This window comes from Ischnura elegans, chromosome 10 (genome assembly GCF_921293095.1).
Source record: "Ischnura elegans chromosome 10, ioIscEleg1.1, whole genome shotgun sequence".
Classification (NCBI taxonomy): Eukaryota; Metazoa; Arthropoda; class Insecta; order Odonata; family Coenagrionidae; genus Ischnura; species Ischnura elegans.
The window spans coordinates 108,224,380-108,243,536 of NC_060255.1; the positions used below are offsets into that span (position 1 = coordinate 108,224,380).

A 19,157-nucleotide genomic window follows, 5' to 3' on the forward strand; every position below is an offset into this window, starting at 1 on the left:
GTGCTTAACTAACTTTTCCAAGACTTTTGAGAAGGTTTAAAGCATTGAAATTGGCCGATAGTTTTGGATTTTTGTTCGATCACCTTTTTTAAAAAGAGGTATTGTAACTGCTTTTTTAAATATGATTGGAAATTCGCCTGAGGTTAAACTTAAATTATATGCATGAGTAAGTACAGGAGCTATATCATGAATAATCAATTTTAAAACATTGCTATTTATTCCATCAAAGCCACATGATGAACTAGAGCGAAGAGAATTTGCCAAATTAATTATTTCCCTTGGAACAATAGGATCGAAATAGAATGAGTCACACCGACTTTTGGAAAAACATGGATCTTTCATTGGAATACTTTTTCGTGCTTGTTGCCTGATTTTTGCTGATTCAAAAACACTAATAAAATAATTATTAAAGTCCTTGGCCAATGTCATGTCGTCTGTTATTACTTTATTATCTATAAGAAGCGACAATAATTTTTTGCCAGATGCCTCTTCACCAGACAACTCTTTAAATAATTTCCATTGTTCTCTGGAATTATTAAGAAATTTTTCGAATTGATTCATGTAATAAATCTCTGAAGTTTGTCTCAAGTTCTTTCGCAAATTATTTTTACTTTTAATGTATTCATTTCTTAAACTAACGTTATTTGGATGACGCCTACTTTTGTTGAATAGATAATTTTTTCTGGCAATCTGTGCTAACAGGCTATTAGTCATCCAGGGCTTTAATTTTTTGGAGTCTTTAGTAGTGCTGTAAGAAAATCTTGAAATTTCTAAACAAGAAGTAAGCTTCTCAATAATCAATTCGAAGGCTTTGGAAGCGTTATTTTCATTAAACACCACAGTCCAATCAACTCCTGCTACACAATGTATAGATAGATTTTTTACACAACTTGCACGAGTTCATGTTGGTGGCAGATATACTTCCACAACGTGCACACTTTCACCAATACATGGCCTTGCCTCTAGCTCGGAGCGGGAAATACGTCCGAACGCGCCGGAGGTCTAACTCTGACTCGAATGTGTTAAGAGGTGATATTTCACCGATACTTGTACTTACAATTCACAGTTGAGCACTGGTCGATGAAAAAAAATGGCATGACGTAATCGAGGGTTGACATCTTCCCAAATACAGTAAGTCCGATATACAAACTAGATGCATTCCAAGACCTTGTTCCTAAGTTGATAAAGTCGAGATTTGTCTGATGACAGGCAGAATGGTCTAGGTTGGCGAAGCGTTGCCAGGTAAGACAGGGAAACGCCTACAAAGGGCTCCGTGAAGAAAGGAGTCAGAAGCGATGACAAGTGCGAAGGACCCAGAGGAAGAATCACTTGTTTTGGTGATTCGAAGAAAGGGCTTGTTTTGGTGGCTTATTTCGGTGCTCTTTATGCGTTTGACGTTGTTTGACTAGGCGATGGTGTGAGGTGCGTTTGGGGGACAGCAATTGGCTGTAAACTGAGCTGGCATAGGGTTATCCGCCCTCCTATTGTGCTGTCAGCAGACAACTCGCCAGCCAAACTGTATGCAAGGCATCGAGGAGCACAGTTGTCTTGCAGAATGCAACTCTGCATAACAATTGCGCGCTAACTCACAATTGTGATGTGCCGAACTGATCTAGCTGGGTGTGCAATGCAGCTGGAGCCAAAAAAAAGGTTCTCCACGGCAAGGAAGAACGGGTGAAACGCTGAACAGTTCCTAACTTCTCCACGCCACACCGCATAGCAACGGCCAAATCAAAAGAGGCCAAATTCGAAATTTGAAAGTTTTGAATGTTGGTATCTCTGAAAGTTTGTAAATCATACATGCGTAGGAAGAGGATTAGATGTACATCAAATTTATGAGCTGTAACGAGCCTGTCACCATGATTCCCCAGGAATGAAGCTTATTATATAACGTTGTGTGAATGGCAAAGATAGAACCATAATTGACGCTCTTAGGGCCAGTTTCACCAACCCGAATAATCTACTTATCTCGGATAATTTTCTTGAAAAACCGAGATAATACAAAAATCGCGTTTCACCAGCAACATTAACTTGGTTTTGGAGAGTTATCTCGGTTAATACTTTTACTGACGATATCCCTCCGCGTAAAGGCTATTATCCGAGTTAACCAGTGTGTCATGGCGTTGATGCGCAGGCGACTTCATCAGCTCTTGGAAGATTCGAGTGATAGCGAGGAAGAGTACGAATATTATTATCCAAGGCGACGTCCAAGATGGATAAAGGAACGCGCAGATTATTTTGACACCTATGATGATGTCGATTTCGTCATTCATTTTAGGTTGACGAAAGAATCTGCAATGGCTATTCTTGCTCTCATCGAACAGGAGTTGGAGTTTTTCACGGACAGGTAAGGCCCTTTCCTGATATTATGATAGAATTAACTTCTGTTATCAAAAGATAACATTTATGACAGACAATTGCTATAGTTATATCATTATCTTGGCTATTTATATGACCATATGAAATGTATACGTTGGTTGCCGTAACTCATTTGTTGACGAAGAAGTGATTGTTTACATTCGTGGATATCCTTAATGTTCAATCCAGTGTCTTTAAAATCATTTATAAAGAGGTTTTCGTGATTAATTTCCCTCTTCTAGCAGTAGTTCGTTATTAGAATAACACCTTGAACCGAAACTCACGCATGTAAAAACGGACGGTCTTCACCACAGTCAAATTTACGTTCACACAAGCAATAACCGATGAGTTATGAGATGAACTAAGCAATGTCGGGGAAGTTTGTAAAGATTTTATGCGTATTCTTATTGTTTTTATTGTAATACCGCAGCGATTTATCAATGATGGTTATTATAAATAATTGTCGCAATCATTACACAATGTCTCAAAGAAGCACAATAAACTATAGTATGGTAAGTCATGGTTTTTAATTGCACGACACACATTTTCCCCGAAATTTCGTTCCGTGATGACGCAAATGTTAAAGTAGTCTAACTGCAGTGCCTCAATCCTGAAAAAACGGATTATTTATGCTCATCTGAAAGCCATGACCATAGTCTCACAAGTCTAAATTTGAATGGAGCCGGAGTTAATTATAGGTACCTCCTTGCAAATGATGTAACTAGCCATGATTACTCTCATCTATATGTTGTATTTTTTTCTTATTATTCAAGCTACTGGTAATACAGAATACTTCACAGTTCCCAATAATTACATTTCAGAAACGAAGCTGTATCACCAATGAGTCAGTTGCTGCTCACGTTAAGGTTTTATGCCACTGGTGGTGATCAGCTAAGTTTGGCAGACTTTTCAGGAGTGAGCAAGTCAACTGCCCATAGAATCATCCACAGGGTTAGTTGTGCCATTGCTGCCTTACGTCCAGCATACATTAGAATGCCAAACAGCCCTCAGGCAATCCTGGATGCTCAAATGGCATTTTATGGCATTTCCAGGTTTCCAAAGGCCATCGGAGCAATGGATTGCACACATGTGAGAATAAGATCTCCAGGTACGTCCATCCTATGCCATTGTATTCAGGGTCCTGAAGTTTCACAGTATGATAAGAATGCATGAGTTGATATTTTTTTAAATTGTTCACATTACCATTATATTCATATCTCTGTATAAAAATGAAATATTGCACAGTGTTATAGTAACTTTAGTAGAGCAGAGCTTTTTCTTTTATCTAAACATGTATGGAACTGTGATACCAAGGAGTGGGAAAATGGTCACATTGTGCTTATCTTTTCTTGAAGGTGGAGATGAAGCCGAACGCTTTCGGAATAGGAAAGGATACTTTTCCCTAAATGTCCAGGCCATCTGCAGTGCCAAGATGGAATTTACGGATATTGTGGCAAGATGGCCAGGCAGCACTCATGACAGCAGCATATTTAATAACTGCAACCAGAGAGCCTCATTTGAGCAGGGTGCATATGGTGACTCAGTGTTACTTGTGGATGCAGGATATGCATGCAGGACATACCTCATGCCTCCCCTAAGTGTTACAAGGACGCCTCAGGAAAATCTTTTCAACGAATCACAGATAAGATCAAGGAATGTTGTGGAGAGATTGTTTGGGTGCTGGAAGAGAAGATTTCCCATATTAGCTGTTGGCATGAATGTGAAGCTGGAAAATACATTTCCCATAATAGTAGCCACAGCAGTGTTACACAACATTCTTCGGCGGGCCGGAGATGAGATGCCCATGGATGATCCTAGATTGCAATTAAGGGCCCCGTGGGAAGATCTCTTGGCAGAGGGGGAGGCGAATGGAAATCAAGTTCAGGCAGGAGCACAAAATCAGGGCAGAGTGCGAAGGACCCTTATTGATGAATATTTCCAGAGGTAAATGTTTGTTTATAAGATACAATTGATAACAAATTAACTACTTACTGCATTTATCTAATAGATATTTTTTGTTATTTCAGCCTTATCCAATAATCTGGAGGATAGAAAAAGGACCAAGGTTTTCAACCAATGTGGTGAATGAAACACATCAATTTCTTCCATTATTTATTTAATTCTTTTCTCAATAAATCTGTTCGGATCTTATCCTGCTTGAGCTGCTCAATCTCTCTCTCCAATTTAATTTTCTCCAACTCCAACTTCACCTTCTCCTGCTCCACTTTTATGAGGTGCAACTCATGCTGCCATTGATGCTCTTCCTTTGAGAGGGTGGTTGTGACAGTCAATGCCTCTGCCTTCCTCTTGTGCACGCTTGTGAGACCATCCTTCTCAATATGTGGCCTCCTCCTTCGTGACCAAGAAGGAGTTTGTGAAGTGGATGGCTTCTCTCCAGAGGCACTTCTTTGTGGTGCAGACTCAGCAGCAATGCTGGGCATCTGATCTGCTTCATCTGCAGAGGCACTAGGCCTGAGCACAGGATTAATGTGACTTTTCAGCATCAGAGGGGTGTAATTGCCCCAATCCTGCTCTGGTGTTGCCTGTAAGGTCAAAATATTTCATTGATGATGAATAGCATAACATGTCTGATCTTTAGTTTCTGAGTTTGAATATAGAGAACAGAATGTGAAACAGGGGTCACAAGTTCACATTTTATACAAAGCTAATTCAATAATTTCAACTTCACTGTTATCAATTACACCCACAGTAGGAAAAATTGAACCTAAATGATATCTCAGAAAGGAATTCATAGTTGGATCTTTAGAATCCTGTTTCTTTGAGCTACTGATAAGCAAAACCTTACGCATTCATGTAAGTTATTGCTCACACCTGTGGCTAGTGAATAGTTTCTAATGTTTATACTGTCATACTCTGTTCCTGGATCGGAGTGCACAACATACAATATCTCATGTCTGACAATTGTCATTTGAGTACTTTTTTCATTGACTCACTGGTTACATACACTTACAAAATATTTGGATTGACCTCAGATTGCTTATCAATGTTTGACTGGTGTGCTCTGATATGTGGTACTTTATCAGCGTATCAAAGGAACCATTTCTATACTCATTAACCAACCTGAGGGCCAAGCAATGATCATATGGAATTATAGCGATACAAAAAAAGAGATAGAACCGTGGTATGGATATAATCTGTACAGAGAGAATTCCTTAGAAGAAATAAATACTTTCAAATAATTACAAATAATTCTATGCACTGTTAATTTCTAGCAGAAAAAAAGAGGAAGTTGTAAACTGAAACATATCCATAGGTTCTAGACAGATACTTTGCTAGGCCTAGTTCCATTTTAATTATTCTGACTGATTGATGATCACGGATTACTTCAGTTAATACATAGATGTTGCTCAGCTAGAAAATGTAACCAGTGGGTCAGGGAAAAAAGTACTAAAATCACAATTGTCAGACATGGTATGTTGTGCACTCTAATATGGGAACAGAGTTTGACTGTATAAACATGAGAAATTATTCACTAGACTAGAATTTCACACATTCTACTTCCATTCCAAAAACTTCAAAATGCAATGCAATGATTGAAGGACTTATTGTCACTATAAAAATTAGATAAAGATCTTCCTAAGAATCCAGCTTTGACAGTAAAGATATACACCTTTTGGCACTCAAATTTAATCACAACATGAATAGCAGGATGTTAGGTCTGCTACTTATAATAAGAAACTTCACCTAGGAAAACAAATATTGAGAAACAAGATCCAGACCTAGAAGTTGACAATTAAATGAAAAAGACTTACGATATGGATTCATATGATATTTAGCCAATGAATGTAAATAAATATGGCTACTTAAGATAAGAAATAACAAGGAGTATCTACCTGGTAAGATAACAGAAATTACTTACAGGCCCAAATCAGGTAAAACTGAATTACAGAAAATCTAAAGGAATAGAAAACACCTGCTTGGTCCTGTAAAACATGGTATGAGACAGTGGCGGCTGGTGGTAATTTATCTAGGGTGTGCATCAGAGCAGATATGGGATGATTTAATTACATTAAGTTAATCCTAATCCATGAGCATCATATTTCATCGTAATAGAATACATAGCAAGCAAAACATTTCACTGGTACATTCTACCCTTAAAATTGCATGAATAGAAATAATATTAGCATGATAATGAAAATAATTATTCTAAACACACCTTTACAAGTGATGGTAGATGAAATTCATTCTCCTTTCCTTCTTCTGAGCGAACTTGTCTATCACCTTGTCGTTGAAACCTTCGATATCATCCAGGAACTTTTTTTCAATTGACAACATCGCCAAAGCAGTGAGCCTGTCCTCGTCCATCGTGCTACGTAAAAATGTTTTAACACGCTTAAGTGTTGAAAAACACCTCTCTGCTTCACTGGTTGTCATCGGAATTGTCACCAGAATTTTCAGTAGTTTACTTGTTTCACTGAATGTGTTTTGAATGTTATTGTCAACAATGAATCCTAGTAGAGCAACGACACTAGAGACTTTCCGGAAGTCCTCGCGCATGTAAATTATTTCAAGCTCAGTCCGAAGACGAACTTGTTCTATGAATGGATATGACTCATGTACACTATGCAAATACTTTTCTGGGAATTCCTGGTTGAAATTTGGGAAATTTTCGGAAGAGAAAAGGACCGATGCCATAAGATGGCCCGTAAAAGAGAATCGTTCCTTAGCCTGACTGAGTATTACATCACAAACCTCTTTTGCAGCTAGGTTTCTGGAGATGAAAGTGTCCTCACGTCTTCTTTTTTCATATCTTGTCTCTGAGTTATTGCAAAGATTGTCAATGCTCTCCCTGACACTCATTACTGCGGATTCGAAATCCTTAATGGCTGCATTTGCTGACACTGTGTCTATTAATTTCCTCTGTAGCTGATCGTACAGTATAGGTACTCACGTGTGGCATTACTCTATGGAAGACTTCTAGCCAAAACATAAAAACTGGCTGTTCAATTTTAAGGTGTAATCCTCTTGCTTGAGAAATAGCACTACTTTGTCTACTGCTATTTTCAATCTTCTCAAGACATTCTGATAATGACTCTTTGTGGGCATAAACGGTTTCAACTAACCTCGACTTAAACTTCCACCTCACATTTGACACGCCAGGAAATCGCTTTCCAACCACTTCATCTAATACTTTCACCCTCTGCGGGGAATTTGAAAAAAAGGTAGGAATTTCATTTATATCAGCGAAAAATATTCTCACCGGGGTGTTCTGACTTGTAGCTTGAGCCATAATCAAATTTAATTTGTGTGCGTAGCAATGCACATAATGTGCGAAATGATAGTCCTCTTTCACCAAGGCTTGAACTCCACAGTGACGGCCACTCATTACGCTGGCTCCATCATAACTTTGCGAAACAAGTTTTCTTTTGTCCGGAACCACTTCAGTCAACACTTCCTTGATATTCGCGGACAAAGCCAAAGCACTGCAGTCACTGGGATTTAAAAATGTCCAGAATAGTTCAACTGGTTTCCCATTTGGAAGAACATATCGAAATACAACTACCATTTGATATAGCGAGGATAAATCTGTGGTTTCATCAGCTATAACCGATACATAATCAGCTTTATTAATTTCACTTTTTATTTCTTCCTGACAAACTTGAAGCATGCATTGCAACAGGTCATTCTGGATGTCTTTAGATGTCCCTTTAAAGACAGTAGCTTGGAGCAAATGATCCTTCAGAACTGAATCTAATTCTGCCGTGAAGTTGATCAGACCTCGAAAAATGCCCGGATTGGCGGATTCCGCAGTTTCATCATGTCCTCTCAATGCCAGTTCAAATGCACCACAGAATCGTACACAATTTATGATCTGAGACAAGACATAACGATTTTTGGCAACTTCTGTATTTTGTTTTTCAACATTCCGTCTGAAGGCACTGTCGAGTTGTTGTCTAATGTTGTATCTACCTAACATACTAAATTCTAATTCAGCATTCATATGACTCTTAGAACTTGCATGCTTATCAGCCTTCTGTTTTAAATGACATAGATCGCAAAATCCACCATGCGTCCAAGTGGTGGATTTGTCAAGAGCAAACATAAGGCATGGAAAACAGAAGAGGCGATTTGTCACATTACATCCACACAGCCATTCGTATTTCGCAAATGCATTTTCATTAAACTTCCTAGTCACATCCTTTCCTTTGCACTTTGTAGTCTGGATTAATTCTAATGTCGGCAAAGGTCTTCCATGCTGCTTTATTCGCAACTTTTCTTCAATCGTTAGTTGAGAAAAGTTCGTATTTTTCAATTCCTGGACCGTAACTGGATTCATATTAAAAATGTACCGACACTAGCACGAATTATAACTATCAGCGAGTGTAAATATACGAAACGAAAGACTTTCACCTATTACACGTAAAATTTATAAATATTGGCACTAATCACAATGCCGTATAGAAAGCACACCACTAATTGTAAGTAGCTACTACAATACAATACACAATGCTACAATGGGCGTAGTCCAGTACACGCTCCCAATGCTCCCAAGTGCTCCCGCTACAGACGCTACAGATTCGTGGTCCACTTTCGCTCCTATCGCTCCCAGTGCTACCCTACTGGATCACGGCTGGAGCGATTGTAGCATTTGTTAGTCGTTTGTTTTACTAGTATCGTCTGCACGGATATTAGATCGTCTGAATTAGGGATTGTTATAGCCCCTTGTACTTTACTTAGCTTGTTAGAGAGGTCAGTAATATAAATGACAAAAAGAATATGACCATGGGGTACACCACAAGAAATCTATTTAATATTAGATCTTCATTGGATACTATGATCGGGCACCACAGCAGACCGATGCTTGTCCTGAAGATTTTACCCACTGGTTTGCAAATCCTCTAACAACAAGGTGATAAACTTAAACTATAAAGAGCAGATCATATGATACATATGAAAGAAGATAAGACTGATTAAATACCTTATTAGAGAAATTTCAATGAAACGAAAAATAAGCCTAATTAACTTAACTCACCTAAAAGCCTGCGTTTAAACGATACAGGTACTTACAAGTTAATGCCTATTTGCGTGAATTATTTTTGTGGACCGAAACGGAACATGTACGAATGTTTGAACCTAGCTAAAATAGGTTAAATTTGTCGATCATGCATTTGCACAAGTTGAATGGTTACACGTGAAACCACTTAACGTGCAACAACGCAACCGTACGGTACATTTCGTGTTCTTTCTCGCGTTCATACATTTAGACTTGTGCGGATTTATGTAGGTGTAAAAAGGCCTTAAGTGGAGTGTCCTTTATACGATTTATCAATTGCACTCATGACATTGTATGACAGTCTCAAAAGCAGTCCTACACTTGAACCAATCTCGTCAACAACGAGCCTTAAGCATAAATGCAATGCGTGTCAACCTGACCTTAAGAAAATTACATAAGTAAAATACAACCGAACATCAATAATTGATTAAACTTCAGTTGAAGATTAGAGGAAGATGTCATCATTTAACAGAGAATACAATCTTCATGGGGAAAGCTTGAAGAAAACCTAGGTTGGCCGCCAAAAAGCAACAAACGGAATGCTTTAACTAGAAGTTCACGTACCCTAACCTAAGAAGTCATATTCTATCTCAATTTCACGCAATATCAAGTTCAAATAACTAATAATTGATCTAAATAACAAATAAATCAATATAACTTACAAAATTAACATAATTCTTATGTAACGGACGGAATGCTTCGACCGGAAAGTTCACTCACTACATGTCTTATTAATTTCGAATAGCCATTTTCTATCTCCCCTTCTCGCTAGCTCAAGCTTAAACCACTAATAATTAAATAATATTATATATAATTAACTAGCTGACCCGGCGAACTTCGTACCGCCTAACAATCAATGAACTTACAGTTTACTTACACCATTTATAAATCAGGAGCGGCTGTATCGTTTTTAATCATGTTTAATTTATTATAATAAAATAAGGGTACAAATTCAATAAAACTACGTAAATGAGTACCAAAATTGCTTGTCAGAAAGACATTTTCTTTATTGAATCTACATAGGGTGAATCGGAGCACGTTTACGCGGATTTTTTCAACAAATTTTCTTACGTTTTAGCTTAAGAAATTTTGGGCATTGTGGCTTAATAAAGCAGTTCATGAAATAAAAATTATACGCATTCAGTTGTTGGCTATTTGCGTTATTAGCTGTAAAAAAAATGTTTTTAGGTCCAAGTCTGTTGCATACACTTGGCCCATTCAGGGGGCAGGTTGACACGACCCCAGACCGACGCTTGACTGATGCTCAAAATCGTGCAAGAAAAGCCCCTATGAAGCAGCATTCGCATTAAATGACTTAAGGCGCGCCAGTTTTAGTATCTCTGTTTGGAAAAAATGCACTGCGTAAACGTACTGCATGCGTAAACGCACCACGGTGAGCCCTACACATTCGGGTTTAATGTCTTGCGTCAAGCACCTTCTGAGAAACAACAGTTTTTGTTTTGTTATCAGGCGCAAGATGAAGCGGATGAAGCTAAATAAATATCGCGAAGCAAAGCACTGACGCAGCGAGGGGAGGTTTTGGGGGACAAACCCCCCCCCCAAGAGCTTAGAGAATTTTTTTATGAAAGATTTTGTTATTAATATTAGGGGGACGGATGACTAACAAACAAAACATATTTAACTATTCAGACAGCCACAAAACCCACTATTTTGAACCATTTATCTCAAAAAATGTCTGAGGGAAGTGCCCCCACACTTCCCGCTTACCTTAGCGAGTTTTCTATACCCTACAGACCCGTGGTATTAGCTGCGCCCAAAACCCCCTATCCTAGCTACGCACTTGAAGCGAAGGATGAAATACAGAGGATGGTTTATCGACTCGTGAACATAGCACGCTAAATTGCCCATGAGAAAATCATGGGTTTTCATTAGCACATGAGCACAAACAACACAAAAACTGAAAGAATGACCATGCGATTTTTTAATCGTTATCACGAATGCAACACGAATTGTAAATTGAATACGTTTTAGCTCAAAAGGGCGTATGAGTTGAGATCATGGAATCTACGGAATGAGGACTTCTTAACCTTTGAATTTTCCTTTGAGTAAAGTTGCGTGAATCACATTCATCACCAATTTTTTTAATGATCAAACACGTTCCGTTGGATAGTTATGGTTGGTTTAGGCTTCGAAAGATCATGAGCACAGAAACTACATTTTTCTGTAAATCGTGCCTTGGTAAGCCAGGTACGTCCAAGGACTTAAAATATTCAGATAGATAGTTGGTGATTTCGTCTTCGTTTGTTACACATTTAAAAGATTCGAATCCATGCAGAGTACGAACTATTTGAATTTACCTCGTTTTAGTCATCCACATCTTCGTTCTTGCTCGCTAAATCAACCATCTTCGATTCTTTTGGTGATCAATCATATTCTGGAACTCTTTGTTGATGAGCAAACTACTCGATTCCTCGACAGGAACACGGACATTACCGTTTGTCAACAATTGCTTGGAGATTTGTTTACAAACACGGTAGTGAAGTGTCAACTCGAGCTGGGCCACGGCTGGGCTTACAATCAGCTTGAATTAAATTTTAAAAATGTAATTTCCATTTAATTAGTATTTTGAATATATTTAGTAATTAAAATGTTATATTGTTACTAAATTCAGTTATTAAAGTGGTAAAAACAAAACTAATTATTTAATTTGTAGTTTTGACCGACTTATCAATTGTTGTGTTACTATAACTCCTAAATGCATGTCCATAGGAAAGAGATGAATTTTTTTTGTGAAATTATCTTTTTTTTAATGGCCTATATGTTAACCCCGCCTGTGACGAATCCAAAGAACCAAATCTCATTGAAATCGGTGCAGCCGTTCTCGAGTTATAAGTGTTCTAACTAACACGATTTTCGACTTTCTTTTATATATATAGATTATCACAACAAATTTTATAAGATATCTTGGTCTTGCCGCTCAATTTCTTCCCCGATCTGGCCCGTGGCGACTCTGAATTGTGAAACCATTGAGTTACAGCCATTTGCCTCACCGTAATATCCCCCGAATAGTTCTTTAACCATTTGTTTTTAGCATTTACTATCCAGGCTCTCTTAGCGACTTCTTCCATCAACTCCGAATGGTCATATTATTGCCGGCCAGGTCCACAATTGTTATGAACACCATTTTCTTTTGCCTTCCTTCCCGTTCAAATTCGCGCTGAAAACCGGTTCGCTCCAGCCGCCCTACCTATTTCTTGGGAGCGTTTGTAGCGAGAGAGAAGCGAATATAGTGACGTCATGCGTGACGTACGAGAGCGCCACGGGAGCTTTTGTAGCTTCTACTGGACCACGAAAAGACTCGCTTCCAGTGCTTCGGAGCACTGGGAGCGTGTACTGGACTACGCCCAATATAAGCTAACGAAGGAAAGCGTTTTTAGCATGAAGTTCAAATCAATTCCGCTAATTGGCACTGGAAGCATTTGCAGGTTTGCAAACGAGAGTCCTCCGGATAATATATACACCCTATGCGGAAGTAGTGTAGAAAACGGCCATACAGATGACTCTGTTACACACGGAACTAGATCCTGGGCGCAGGTAGTGTAGGTGACGGCTACACCACTACACTACCTGCGTGTCAGTCACCAAAAATATGCGCCTGCGCATTCGCATGGTTTTGAGTCTGCTCCCATCGCCCCTTTGAATAGCACATACCCCCCCGCATACTTCGTCCCGCCAGAGCACCCATAAGCGATCGCATAAACCGAATATGCGCCCGGCACGATGCCACGTGATCTCACACTTGTAGAGCGGTGAATTCGAAAAGGAGATAGCTGTAGCGTTCGGAGGTTCATGTTTCTTACATATGTAGACAGGATTTTTATCCTTCTCGTTACAAAGGAATAGTTTTCTTTTAAAGTTCATTCATCTTTGGGTGTGCACTTGCTAACATGCGTATACGCACGCGCCGCCACTGGTATGAGATAGAATCTGGTTGCAATGAGAGCATAAGTGTAACTCGCTGAGGATGAATTGTGTATCATATGTGAAATCAATGTGAGTATATGTAAAATATTTTTACATTACAGAATGGCATTTAATACACAGTCTTAACCGTATGTGCATGGAAACATGATCTGGAAGAGCATCCCACCTATCTTATTGATTTTGTTTGTTAAATGTGCTCAAAGTGATAATATGAACCTCATAAAATTAATATCATCATATATTCTGGAATGTGTGTACTCCTAATCAGTGAGGAAGGAGGATGCGATGAGTTAATTACTGTTATCACTTTGGCCACAATTTTTGTTGATTTATTGCTGCTCGTTGTTCACTAGTGGTGGTTATTTTTTTGCCCTTTTTATGCTATTTATTGACGTTCATCGTTACTATTGGTTTGTTGCTACTTGTTCCACATAGTGAGATGTAGTAGTATGAGATGATTGAGATTTATTTATACATGCAATAATGTGCTCATATTTGTTGATGGTGCTGGGTTAAAATCTTACTATGTATAGTTGAATTGGTTACACTAGGACAATTAAAAGTGGTGAATCTAAGGATTCTCTTATTGATGCAATTAAATGAATGACAAAAACTTATTTCAATCAAATAAAATACTTAATTTAAAAAATAGTACCTCAATAGATCCATCGACAATGATGGCTCTTTCATCAAGCACAAAGGCCTCCATTTCATCACCATCATCAGGTTCAACTGCACCTGAGTTAAGTAAACATACATTAGACAGATCATTCCAATCCAAATACACAAACATAAAGGCAGGCTGTTAAAATAGTAAACTCATTTTAAATTGAATTTTTATAAGTGAAAATTATTACACTGTGGGCTCATTCTTTGAACAGGATACAATTTCATGCACTAATTCATAAATGATGCCATTTTCAAACAAGTTACACATTCTCTATTAATGAAACTGATATATTTTGACTTCACAGATTAATTTTTCAGTTGTTAAAGTAATCAAACAAATATCCAAGAAGTATTTCTTTTTTTAACTGTTAAGACATAAAATAGTCATATAATAGTAATAAAACATGTATGACATATCATAGTAATAAAAAATTCAATTTCTCTCAAAGTTGTAGACAAATAAAAAGCATTCACTGGGTTTGACAAAAATAAAAAGAAGCATTTTTACCCCATAATAGGCCATTAGTTTCGAGGATATTACTAAACAATGATAAATTCATGATATTATTTGATTGAAAGACGGTTTGGTTGGTCTATATCTTCATAAACTATGCTATCAAAAGAGGGAAATTACAGCTGCTGTAAATTTGCTATGTCTTAATGGTCATACTGGAAGGAATCACATGAAACAGATGCAGCCATGATTACCAAAGTAATTACGTTTTGTTCCATGGATGGTGTGTTATCTCTCCACCTACTTAAAAAGGTGTATCTTTGTGCAAAAGTTTGATAATTTGGAATAAAAACCTTGTGATGGTAGTACTTAGACGACAGGAACGCATGCAATAATTTATATTTGACGGCTATAACTAATAAATAAAACTGATCCCATTGAATTTACCTCCGTGGTTTTCCTCGCTGTCTCCATCAAATCGATTTTCAAGGCCCCCAGCAGAAGAGCCCAAAATGCCGAGCACTCTATCGAGTATGGGGTCAGTTTTGATTTTCTTGCTCGGTCCTCCCCCTGAAATACCAACAATAGAAAAGAGACATCATTTAAGATACTTACACATAAAGAGACTTTTTATTTACATAATGAAGTCGCGTAATATTTCAAATTCACAAAATGTCGTAACGATTAATGAAACAAAAATACTTACCAGTTTTGATGCGTTCAACTCTCGCATCGGCCGCCACCTTCCTCGCCGACTTCTTTAAGTTTTCCCACGTTGATTTTAGATTAATTTCATCCCGCTGGGGACCTACGCCTTGAGAATTGAATCTCAAGGCAATCTTTCTCCACTCCTCATTTTTGACCAGCGTGGTCACGCCATCGGTTTTCTTGTTTTCGATCACTTTAGCGTGGTCTTCAGCAAGTACTATTAATAATTCCTTCTCAGCGTATGACATATTAGGGCTTTTCCTCCTCTTCGAAATTGCGCCGCTGTTCTCCATAATCTTTGATATAATAGAATATGTCACTTGATGTCACTGGCGGTGAGATAAGTTATGTGCTCAACAGCCAATTGTTCAATGACAAGTGCTTAATTACAGTCATTTATTTTTCCGACGTTAGAGGTATGAAAAATTCACCAGCAAAATAATTTCTTTTCATTAACTCGGTTTTGGAAAACTTGGATAAAACGAAGTCGGTGAAACGCGATCCTCAGATTACTGAGATAATAATTTTAACCGAGTTTTCGAAAACGAAGATAACTGAGAATATTATCGCTGTTGGTGAAACTGGCCCTAAGTCACAGTACACAAGGAGTCTTAAACGTGGCAGGATTATTAAAACTTAGCACTGGGAATATCCACCTAAATGCCATTACTTATGCATGGAACTTCGTAATAAAGTTCATTTTGTAACTGCTGGGACCGGGACTGAGGTTCGTAATATCGTAAAAACGAGTATTTCATAATAACGTTTCTTATCCTATAGCTTGGATGGGCATTTTCCTCGGGACCAACGATCTGCTTCGTAATAACGAGAACTTCATAATAACGTTGTTCGTATTACCGAGAGTCTTATGTAGGGTGATGTTGAAACCTGGGTCAATTAAACAAACTTGTGTGGAATATACAATAGTGGATCTTTTATTACGTTTCCTGTCACCAAGTTTTGCCACCTAGCCTTAAGTTGATCAGCCATTGCTGCTTCTGCTACACGATGTCGTTTGCCACAGCGGCGACTGACAGTGTGATCACTGCCGCAGAGAATGCATTAAGCCGGAGATTCCTTACGTTTTTGGCATTCTAGACTAAAATGGCCTTTGCCACAAAACACACACATGAGGTTGCAGAAGTTTTTGGTGTGGCCAATTTTTTGGCATCGATGACATTGCAAAAAAATTATCTATTGATACATATTTACAGGCCTGTGATAGATTTTAATGAAATCAATTTAGCTGCATTAATAATGGAATCTGCAATGACATGCACTACTTGAGTTGGATAGTGAGGAATTGAATTTATGCCTTGTTCAAGTTGTTTGGCTGAGGGAATGGTTGAAAAAAAAAGGAAGGGTGGCACTCAAAGCAAATTCTAGGGGCCTATTTTTGGGCAAGCAGTACATGTAAAAGCACTTGTGATATTAAAACATGACACAGAGGTAAAATTGATTACGACTGAAGATTTTGACGAGGTATGCGAAACCGGAGGGACTTGACAAGATTTTAAAGAGTTTTGCATGTGAAGAGATGTCATTTATAGATGTCAGAAATTATGAGTGGAATTTTGAACTTGGTAGGAGCAGGGGTATCAACAAATACTTGGAAGTAACACTAGAAGGTCTAGCTACTTGATTTTGATGTATCAGAGGAGATTCTATAGTTTGCATTATCATAATTTCACATTGAATTAACCAAAGTGTTGTTATCCATTGCCAGAAGAACACATTTGTTACTACATAGTTGCTAAAATAGGAGTGATTGAAGTCACACTTGCTACTAACTGTGGTGAAGTCAGAGTCCAGGCTCTTATAACTGACATGTGCAATGGTAAACTGACTGGAATTGTACATAAGGCTTACCATGCTCTGAACAGAGGTGGTGCCTTGTTTAGAGGCTGGTGTTGTGGTGGGTTGTGGTAGCGGCGTGGTGGCAGCAGTGAGTGGTGTCGTCGAGGCGGTGCATTGGCTGGCTTCGCACTGGCTGCTTCGGATGGTTGTGCTGCAAGGTGAAAGTAAGGAATGGCCCCCTTCAGGACCTTCCTCAATTCCGCTGGCAGTTTGTCCGCAATGGTGAGCAAAGCCCAAACAATGGTGGCCGGGACGCCATCAGGAAGGTCTTCTGGGACCGTAGCTGTGGGCACCAAGGAAGACCCATGGCACCAGGAGCTGGTGGTGCCGGGTTTGACTCCGTGATGTAGCATCTGGCAGTCTCCTGAATGTTTGTTAGTCACGATAATCACTAATAAAAAAGTAAACTAAAAATATTGGCCCAGTAAGATACGGCACATGGCTTATCTGGAACACTTGTGTCCAGTTAAAACTCTTACATTACCTCCTTATAAGCAAGGGAAAAGCAAAGAGGACTATACATATTCACCTCAATAGAGAAATCTTCTGATAGTCAAGAAACTTAAACTTGATGAGTGAAAGCTATAATATGTAAATAACAATGATTATACAAAAATTAATCCAATTTATATTACTTACTTCATTACCAAATTTCACAAAGCTGTGAACCGGATGTAGCATTAGACAAAAACAATCGCTTAAGATTTTCAAACATTATCCTTGAACGTAAAATTTATCAGTAAATATTAATAGAGTAAAGTCTGGCAAAAATATTCCCAGTGTTCAGGAAAGTCTTAACCATATGAAGTGGAAAGGAACATTTGAGAATAGGGATTTCATTCGTTAGATATCTGATACGTTGCACACTCTGGCTTGCAAGGATTTTCAATGGAATTAGCTGCGAAAAGTCATCGCTAAAAATTCACGAAAAAACATGAATTTCACTTTAAAAAAATAAATACGTAAATACAAGGTTCAACAATTACACAATTATTAGCTTCTTCGAGCATCAAGAAAGCATACACAGTAAAACCTCTTTATATCGTAATGAAGGGGAACAAAATTTGGCCAATTTGATGCATGGAGGTTCTCTAGAGAGAGGTTTTAGTGATAGGCACCATTTCTTAATATCATTTCGAAATAAAAGGCACTACTGTCTTTTAAACCATCATATTTATATGTTTAAATGTACATGCAAGCATTAATCTACCTCTATTTGCAATTTAATGATTACACAAGAGAAAAAGTGACTTGCTCAAGCGGTCTTTCATGTAATTTGGGTTTGCTTAATTTTTTTTTAACTCTTTTGAAATAATATTTTCAACCCCATGGAATACGATCATATTCTCATTTTCGCATTCCTCCATGCTTAAAAAAAAACCTTCAATGACGTTCAAAGCTTCCTGAATCTCTTTTTGGTAGAAACTGTAAATGATTCCTCACTATCAATTTCCTCCTCCACATCCATCTCTTCCGGTAACTCACAATATGCCCTGCCCTTGTGAATGGCCCAAAACATTGCTAATTTTATGTTAATGCCTTCTTTTAAATGTCGAATCCATCATCAGCCTTTAATTATAAAGCAATTTTCATATGTTTTCATATAATACTGCAAATAATTGAAAATATTTTAAATACCCTAAAGAAAATGGATTTATCATTTTTATAACATGTTAAAGATTATAAAAAATAAATAAAAACATGACTACTGCAAAAATTAAGTGATTAATTGAGCTTGCTTTTTACACTTTCATGGAAATCCCTCTCTCTCAACTACAATGCACGTAGGGTTCCAAAGAAAAACTCAGTACTCTAGGGCACACAGAAATGCTGGGTCTGCTAAATGACCTGATTTAAGTTTTTTACCACACCTAAAATTTTTGCGCGTGGAAAGATTGTCAGAATTTCTACAAAATGACTTCCCAGGCTCTCGACAGAAGAGTCTTTGCTTAGAAGAATGCTTTCGATGGTATCGAAAATATATTTTATGATGAAAACTACCGGTAAGGCAATTGTTTTATGAGAGAAGATAATTTTTGCATTAAGTATATTTTTCAGATGAACAATCGGATTGGCTTGCATTTCTTTATATAAGTGAAATATAATTTTTCACTAAAAGAAGTAGCGAGATATTTATGTGCATTGAGTAAA

The 19,157-nt window shown here is 37.9% G+C and overlaps 2 protein-coding genes across 2 annotated transcripts; one reads left to right on the forward strand and one right to left on the reverse strand.

Moving 5' to 3' along the window:
* Positions 1-2,031: 2,031 nt before the first annotated feature.
* On the forward strand, positions 2,032-4,465 carry LOC124167222 (putative nuclease HARBI1). The gene is made up of 4 exons (XM_046545095.1): positions 2,032-2,347; positions 3,180-3,466; positions 3,714-4,302; positions 4,386-4,465. The coding sequence occupies exons 1-4, from the start codon at positions 2,118-2,120 to the stop codon at positions 4,396-4,398; spliced, it is 1,119 nt and encodes a 372-aa protein (XP_046401051.1). The 5' UTR covers positions 2,032-2,117; the 3' UTR covers positions 4,399-4,465.
* Position 4,466: 1 nt separating this feature from the next.
* On the reverse strand, positions 4,467-15,414 carry LOC124167223. The gene is made up of 4 exons (XM_046545096.1): positions 15,148-15,414; positions 14,889-15,011; positions 13,974-14,056; positions 4,467-4,901 (listed from the first exon to the last, which is right to left on the reverse strand). The coding sequence occupies exons 1-4, from the start codon at positions 15,395-15,397 to the stop codon at positions 4,467-4,469; spliced, it is 891 nt and encodes a 296-aa protein (XP_046401052.1). The 5' UTR covers positions 15,398-15,414.
* Positions 15,415-19,157: the final 3,743 nt, after the last annotated feature.

Excerpts from the sequence above, each read along its gene's own strand:
- LOC124167223 (XM_046545096.1), bottom strand. The coding sequence starts at position 15,397 with ATGTCATACGCTGAGAAGGAATTATTAATAGTACTTGCTGAAGACCAC. Across the intron at positions 14,057-14,888 it reads CAGCGAGGAAAACCACGGAG|GTGCAGTTGAACCTGATGAT; the intron begins GTAAATTCAATG and ends TACTTAACTCAG. Across the intron at positions 4,902-13,973 it reads TTGTCGATGGATCTATTGAG|GCAACACCAGAGCAGGATTG; the intron begins GTACTATTTTTT and ends TTGACCTTACAG.
- LOC124167222 (XM_046545095.1), top strand. The coding sequence starts at position 2,118 with ATGGCGTTGATGCGCAGGCGACTTCATCAGCTCTTGGAAGATTCGAGT. Across the intron at positions 2,348-3,179 it reads TTGGAGTTTTTCACGGACAG|AAACGAAGCTGTATCACCAA; the intron begins GTAAGGCCCTTT and ends ATTACATTTCAG. Across the intron at positions 3,467-3,713 it reads TGTGAGAATAAGATCTCCAG|GTGGAGATGAAGCCGAACGC; the intron begins GTACGTCCATCC and ends CTTTTCTTGAAG.